Source organism: Piliocolobus tephrosceles, chromosome 21 (assembly GCF_002776525.5).
Source record: "Piliocolobus tephrosceles isolate RC106 chromosome 21, ASM277652v3, whole genome shotgun sequence".
Lineage (NCBI taxonomy): Eukaryota > Metazoa > Chordata > Mammalia > Primates > Cercopithecidae > Piliocolobus > Piliocolobus tephrosceles.
The window spans coordinates 48787948-48795765 of NC_045454.1; the positions used below are offsets into that span (position 1 = coordinate 48787948).

At 55.0% G+C, this 7818-nt stretch overlaps 1 protein-coding gene across 2 annotated transcripts in view; it reads left to right on the forward strand.

Annotated features, from left to right (window-relative positions):
* The first annotated feature begins 762 nt into the window (after positions 1 to 762).
* DAPK3 (death associated protein kinase 3) overlaps positions 763 to 7818 on the forward strand; it is a 21994-nt gene continuing 14938 nt past the window's right edge. Inside the window, exons 1-2 of one of the 2 annotated variants that reach the window (XM_026455505.1) lie at positions 763 to 879; positions 2064 to 2219. In XM_026455505.1, the coding sequence (XP_026311290.1) occupies positions 2158 to 2219 (62 nt within the window). In that variant the 5' untranslated portion in view covers positions 763 to 879; positions 2064 to 2157. Of the gene's footprint in view, positions 916 to 2063; positions 2220 to 7818 lie in introns of both variants that reach the window. The other variant, XM_026455506.1, reaches the window with a different exon arrangement.

A 7818-nucleotide genomic window follows, 5' to 3' on the forward strand; every position in this document is an offset into this window, starting at 1 on the left:
CAGGCTGGAGTGCAGTGGCCGGATCTCAGCTCACTGCAAGCTCCGCCTCCCGGGTTTACGCCATTCTCCTGCCTCAGCCTCCCGAGTAGCTGGGACTACAGGCCCCGCCACCTCGCCCGGCTAGTTTTTTGTATTTTTTTTAGTAGAGACGGGGTTTCACTGTGTTAGCCAGGATGGTCTCGATCTCCGGACCTCGTGATCCGCCCGTCTCGGCCTCCCAAAGTGCTGGGATTACAGGCGTGAGCCTCCGCGCCCGGCTTGTTATCCTCTATTTTGAGACGAACAGGGGCCCTGTGAATGACAACCCCGGATTGGCCTCATTTGCATTTTAAGTATGTAGAATGTGGGTAACAGTTTTCAGAGGAGGAAACTGCCACATAGCTACTAAAGCATTCCCAGGGTCCACTCCAGGAGCTGCCATGCGCGCTCAGCCACAGGTGAGCCATCCATTCGCACATCCGGTGCTCGGGGAAGGCGGGAAGCGGGATGCAGGGCTTCAGCCTCACTTCTCTAGCTTCAGCACCAGGGTCAGAGGAGAGGCGGGCGGGGCGATCAACGGGCCAGAAGTCGCCCTTTTTTCCGTCCGCTGACCAGCGTCGACTGCAGCCAATGAAATCAGGGATGGCGAGTCCTCAGCCAATGGCGAGGCTGCATCCGGGTGCGGGGGCCGAAAAGGCAGCTGGGGGCGGGGCGTTGAGGTGCGGCCCGAGCGGCGGGCCCACCGGCCAATAGGCGACGGGATCTGCTTCCCGGGGCGGGCACTTGACGGGTGTGGTGACGTCGACGCAGGCGCGTCGCGGCGCCTGGGGCGCGGGGCTTCTAGAGGAGGCGGCGGTAGCCAGTGAGGCGGCGCCGGCCCTGGACTCCCGGCGGCGGAGGGTGAGGAACGGGCTCGGGCCGAGACTGAAGGGCTAGGTGGGTTCGGGGCGGTGCTCCGGGGGCCCGCGAGGGAGGGAGAGAACCTGAAGGGCTGGTAGGTTTGTGGACCCATCTGGTTGACCCGGCCGTGGAAGGGGCTCGGCCGGGCCTGTGAGGGGCGTGGCGGCACCAGGGATGCTGGAGCGGAGCCTTAGGGATGGGAAAGGCCTTGGGGGCGGTTCTGCAAAGGTAGCCATTGGGGTCTGCCTAGGGGCTTGTGCAGAGATTGTGGGCGAGAGGGGGTGGAGGACGGTGGAGGACACTCAGATGGTGCCCTTTTTGGAGGCTCTTTTTGGTTGGGTAGGGGAGACTGCGGTTGAGGGACTTTGAAAGGTGAAGCGGGGAGGAAGAGGTTAATCTTGCGAGGACGGTGGAGGTCAGCGCGAGAGGGAGGCAAAGTGGGCTTGCAGGAGCGTGGAAGTCGTCGTCCAGTTCCTGGAAAATTGAGAATTGGGGGGAGTCAGAGATGGTTAGGGGTGGGCGGGGGTGTTCCATCGATGAGGTTCTGAAGAGACCTACCGAGGGCAAGGACAAGGAAGGGTTAAGGTAGTAAGTTAACTTGAGAATTTTGACCAGAATGGCAGCACTTTGGGAGGCCGAGGTGGGACGATCACTTGAGCCGTGGAGTTCCAGGCTGCGGTGAGACATGATTGCACCACTGCACTCCAGCCTGGGCGACGGAGCGAGACTCCTTCTCAAAACAACAACAACAAAAAGAAGTAGACTTAAGAACTTCGTTAAGACATTGGCCAGGGAGTAAGGTAGCCCTGGGATTTGAGGTTGAGGAGAGCGTGGGGAACGTGCAGGAATGGTGGGGGATTTTGGCTGAGCAGGTTGGGAGAAGTCTAGGAGAGGCAAAGAAAGGCGCAGGCAGCGTCAGGGAAGTCAGAATTATGTGTTTGGAGAGTTTTGTGGGGTGAAGGTGGCCCAGTGGGACTGTTAATAACCTTTTGAGTGGTTATGGGGCTTTAAAAGAGGTGACATGACAGGACCCAGCCCACTAAACACAGCACCTCTCTGAGGAGTCTGGAGCTTCAGAGTGGAGAGGTGGGAGGCTTGTGTTTGGTAGGCAGGTCTGTCCATTAATCTAGGAGAAAAGGGTAGTGTCTCAGTTCCTCACTTCTCTCTTTCCCTGTCTCCTCCAGGGTCACCATTAGGGGACTCCTGAGGTCCTGTCTCCAGGCTGCGGTGACTGCACTTTCCTTGGAGTGGAAACTGCTGGAAGACACACCGGCCGCCATGTCCACGTTCAGGCAGGAGGACGTGGAGGACCATTATGAGATGGGGGAGGAGCTGGGCAGGTGAGCTGTCCGCCCCTGCGGCTGGGCTCCAGGGATTGGAGGGAGGCACTGTGGGGTTTTCTGAACAGCAACTCTCCTTCCTGTTCTTTATCCTGTATCCTGAGAAGGAATGAGTCAGTACCGTGTGCTGGTGGAACAGATTTGGTCCGTGGAGTCAGACAGCCCTGGCTGTGAATTCCTGCTTGTGAATCCTGTTTCCTGTGGGGAGAAAATTAATTGAGCCTTTACAGCAGCCAATACTGTGCCTGACATGGGGCACCAGAGCAACAGATGCCAGCTGCTTTTGTTATTAAAAGGTGTGCCTTCTGCCTGGGCAACATAGCAAGACTCCATCTCTACAAAAAATAAAAATGAAAAAAATTAGCCAGGTGTGGTAGCTCATGCCTGTAGTTCCAGCTACTAGGGAAGGTGAGACGGGAGGATGGCTTGAGCCCAGGAGTCGGAGGCTGCAGTGAGCTATGATTGTGCCACTGCACTGCAGCCTGGGCAACAGAGTAAAACCCCATTTATTTAAAAAAATAAAAAAATTCTCCCTCTGTGAATCCTCTTTTGTGGGAGGCCCTTGAGTTTTTCCTAGCTCTTGGATATTTAAAGGAGGGGGAGGGAGGGGCGTGTCTCCCAGCTGCGCCCACACCTCTGTCAATTGTTTAACATTCTTGTGGGAAAAAGCAGAGGTTTCCTCTTCCAGGGAGGCAGCCGATTTCCTGCCTGTCTGGAGCTTGGAGGGTCCCCTGGGACCCCGCCCCCTACAGACCAGCCAGATACCATTAGGCCCTGCCTCCTTTTGTAGAGACTCCAACCTTATTTGGTGAGTTTGCTGCTGGCCAGCCTCCCTGGAGCCGCCCCATGATGTCACCAGAAGGGAATGTAAATAACTGAGCTCTGTGTCAGGCCAGGGAGAGAGCTGCGGCTCTTTTGGGATCCTGAGGTCCCTCCTTCAGGAATTTCCTCTAGTTAGTGGCAGAGAAGGCACGCCCCCTCCTCCCGTAGTGACTTCTGCTTCAGTGTTGAAAATGTGTTAGGACCTCCTGCTAGGGGTCATTTGGCAAAAGTCAGCAAAATTCAGCCAAATTGATGATGTCTATTTTAACCCGCTGATTTCACCTCTAGGAATTAATTCACTAGAAAAATGTAAATACATGGATGGGATGACTTAAAGACTGGGGTAGTCGCTAGAACAACGTTTACCAGGACAACAGCCTTTTTTTTTTGTTTTGTTGAGACGGAGTCTCGCTCTATCACCCAGGCTGGCGTGCAGTGGCGCGATCTCCGCTCACTGCAAGCTCCGCCTCCCGGGTTCACGCCATTCTCCTGCCTCAGCCTCCCCAGCAGCTGGGACTACAAGCGCCTGCCACCATGCCCGGCAAATTTTTTTGTATTTTTAGTAGAGATGGGATTTCACTGTGTTAACCAGGATGGTCTTGATCTCCTGACCTCATGGTGCGCCCGCCTCGGCCTCCCAAAGTGTTGGGATTACAGGTGTGAGCCACCGCGCCCGGCCTTTTTTTTTTATTTCTTAACACTGTTTCATTCTGTCGCCCAGGCTGGAGTGCAGTGCTGAGATCTCGGCTCACTGCCACCTCAGCCTCCTGGGTTCCAGGTATTCTCCAGCCTCAGCCTCCCGAGTAGCTGGCATTATAGGCGCCTGCCACCACCCCTGGCTAATTTTTATATTTTTAGTAGAGATGGGGTTTCACCATGTTGGCTGGGCTGGTCTCCAACTCCTGATCTCAGGTAATCCGCCTGCTTTGGCCTCCCAAAGTGCTGGGATTACAGGCATGAGCCACTGCGCCCTGCTGGGAACAACAGCCTCTTAAATGGCCCCCCCAAACCACTGCATCAGGGCTGGAATAGGATGCAGCTCTTAAAAAGAACCAGGCAGGGCCGGTGTGGTGGCTTCCGTCTGTAATCCTAGCACTTTGGGACGCCAGAGCGGGAGGATTGCTTGAGCCCAGGACTTCAAGACTAGCCTAGGCAATATAAGTTGACCCCGTCTCTCAAAAGGTATATTTAGCCTTCTGTTTTTGCTGTGAAGACTTGAACGTCTGGTGTGTATTTCATGTCACAGTTCTTCCCAGGACTGGCCACACCTCACGGGTTTGACAGCTCTGGGTGGCCAGTGTCTGCCGTTCTGATAGCACTGCTTCAGGTAGTGGTCTGGAACATTCTCAGAGATACATGAAGTGCAAGATGAAGGCCCAGAATGCAGCATAACGTGCTGTAATGTGTTTTTTTTTTGAGACGGAGTCTTGCTTTGTCGCTCAGGCTGGAGTGCAATGGTGTGATCTCAGCTCATTGCAACCTCTGCTTCCCGGGTTCAAGCGATTCTCATGCCTCATCCTCCTGAGTAGCTGGGACTACAGGCGCTTGCCAACACGCCTGGCCAATTTTTTAATATTTATTTTAGAGATGGGGTTTCAACATATTGGCCAGGCTGGTTTTGAACTCCTGACCTCAAGTGATCTTCCCGTCTTGGCCTCCCGAAGTGCTGGGATTACAGGCGTGAGCCACCACGCCCGGCCTAATTTTTTTAAATTGCAAGCTGGGATTACAGGCGTGAGCCACCACCCAGCCTAATTTTTTTAAACTGCAAGCACGGACTGCCTGTGCACCCTCATGTCTGCTGTCCTGATTCGTTTACTCAGGAGTCAGCGCACTGCAGCCCGTGGGCCAAACCCAGCCGGGGCAAACACTTCTATTTCCCTGACACTTGATTTTATATGGTCTGCAAGCTAGGAATGGTTTGGAATTTTAATTTTTTTTTTTTTTGAGACGGGTCTCACTTTGTCACCCAGGCTGGAGTATAGTGGTGAGATCTCTGCTTACTGCAGCCTCGATCTCACGGGTTCAAGCAATTCTCCTACCTCAGCCCCCTAAGTAGCTGTAGCCAGGACTACAGGCTCCCACTACCATGCCACCCCTGGCTAATTTTTTTGTGTTTTTTGTGCAGAGGGAGTTTCACCATGTTAGCCAGGCTTGTCTCGAATTCCTGACCTCAGGAGTTTGATCCACCCACCTCGGCCTCCCAGAGTGCTGGGATTACAGGTGTGAGCTACTTTGCCTAGCCCACATTTTTTTTTTTTTTTTTAATTGAGTTGGAATCTGGCTCTGTTGCCCAGGCTGGAGTGCAGTGACTCGATCTTTGCTCACTGCAACCTCCACCTCCCAGGTTCAAGCAATTCTCCTGCTTCAGCCTTCCAGGTAGCTGGAATTATAGGCGCCTGCCACCATGCCTGGTCAATTTTTTGTATTTTTGGTAGAGATGGGGTTTTGCCATGTTGGCCAGGCTGGTCGCGAACTCCTGACCTCAAATGATCTGCCTGCCTCTGCCTCCCAAAGTGCTGGGATTATAGGCATGAGCCGCTGTGCCTGGCCCCAGCCCACACTATTTTTTTTTTTTTTTTTTTTTTTTTTGAGATGGGGTCTCGCTCTGTCGCCCAGGCTGGAGTGCAGTGGCTGGATCTCAGCTTACTGCAAGCTCCGCCTCCCAGGTTTACGCCATTCTCCTGCCTCAGCCTCCTGAGTAGCTGGGACTACAAGGCGCCCGCCACCTCGCCCGGCTAGTTTTTTGTATTTTTTTTAGTAGAGACGGGGTTTCACCATATTAGCCAGGATGGTCTCGATCTCCTGACCTCGTGATCCGCCCGTCTCGGCCTCCCAAAGTGCTGGGATTACAGGCTTGAGCCACCGCGCCCGGCCTGTTTTTTTTTTTTTTTGAGACGGAGTCTTGCAGTGTCGCCTGGAGTGGAGTGCAATGGCGCGATCTCAGCTCACTGCAACCTCCATCTCCCGGGTTCAAGCGATTCTCCTTGCCTCAGCCTCCCGAGTAGCTGGGATTATAGACAGCCTCCAGCACGCCCGCTAATGTTTTTGTATTTTTAGTGGAGGCAGGGCGTTCACTATGTTGGCCAGGCTGGTCTCGAACTCCTGACCTCGTGATCTGCCTGCTTTTGCCTCCCAAAGTACTGGGATTTCAGGCGTCAGCCACCGTGCCTGGCTTCCCAGCCCACATTTTTAAACATCACAAACCCTATCAGTAGAAATCGTCAGTGTGTAGGCCACGCTCAGGTCGTGTCTGGGTTGTCGCAGGCACTTAGGAAGTGGTTTGGGAGTGATATCTGAGACCATCATTGAGGAGGGCTTGCTGTGTCCCCGACCTGCGCTGGGGGCCAGGGAAGTTACAGAGAAGTGAAGTGGGTGGGCTTGGCTCTCAGGGAGTTTCTTTCCTGGTTGGGGAGATCAGGCACCTGTAGAGTTCCACCTGGAGAGGAACTGAGAGCACGCCGGTGGCCTTGCCTCTGTGGAGCAAGTCCGTCTGTGGCCAGCGAGACCGGGAGCTGTCTGGAGGCGGGCGGCTGTGGTCTGGTGTTGCTGTAGGAGGACTCAGTGGCAGAACCTGAAATCCCGTTGGCAATAGCAAAGCAGGGAAAGGCGTGGTTTACGGAACCGGGGAGTCCAGGTGTGTGGCGGCCGCAGGTGTGGCTGGGTGCTGGTGTGTGCAGTGCCCTGTGTCCCCCGGGCCGAGGTCCTCTCCAGCGTGGAGGAGGCACCCTGGCAGAGTGAGTGACAGGGCTTACGTGCCACCCGCAGTGCCTGGTGGCTCCCCTCTCTTGGCCTGGTCTGTTCTTACGCAGCATTCTGCATGGTGGCCCCTGCCGCAAGCCCGAATCCAAGCCCAGCAGAGGGAGAGAGAGAGGCTGTCTTCCCAGCAGGCGTTCCAAGCCATGTGCACTGGATCGGTCTCTTTAGGCTGGAGGGCATGGTTTTCTGTTTGCCCAGGTCCAGTCATGTTCCCTTCCACGCCTTTCCTGGACCACTGAGTCCCACGGACTGAAAGTGAGCGGTGAAGGCTGCCCTGGGACAACTGGGTCTGTTAGGAGACAGGGTGGAGCCGGGAGCTGGGCAGGCAGGAGCCCGGTGCCCAGCCCCAGGTGCCCGCTTCCTGTGAGAGCACCTGGGCTCTGGAGCCTGCAGCACCTGGTTTGAAGGTTTGAATCCTCCCGCCGCTGGCTGACTGCATGTCCTTGGGCTAGTTGCTTTCCGTTTCTCAGCCTCACTTTCTTTGAAGTGCGGATAGTGGCCAGGTGCAGTGGCTCTCCCTGTAATGCCAACACTTGGGGGAGTGGTGTGGGAGGATCTCTTGAGGCCAGGAGTTCCAAACCAGCCTGGGCAACACAGCAAGATCTTATCTCTACAAAAAATAAAATGAATAAATTAGGTGTGGTAGCATGTGCCTGTTGTCCCACCTACTTGGGAGGGATTGCTTGAGCCCAGGAGTTCGAGACCAGCGTGGGCAACAGAGTGAGACCTCATCCTTACAAAAAGAAAAAAAAATTAACTGGGTGTGGTGGTGTGTACCTGTAGTCCCAGCTGCTTGAGAGGCTGAGGCAGGAGGATTGCCCGAGCCCAGGAGGTCGAGGCTGCAGTGAGCCATGATTGAACTACTGCACTCCAGCCTGAGCAACAGAACCAGACCCTGTCTCAAAAAAAGAAAAAAAAGAGGGTCTGGCCCTTGGACCAGATCTGCCCTGCAGTGGAGAGGAAGCATGGACTGGATCACCCTGGGTGGGGAGAAAGCGTGGACCAGATCAGCCCTGGG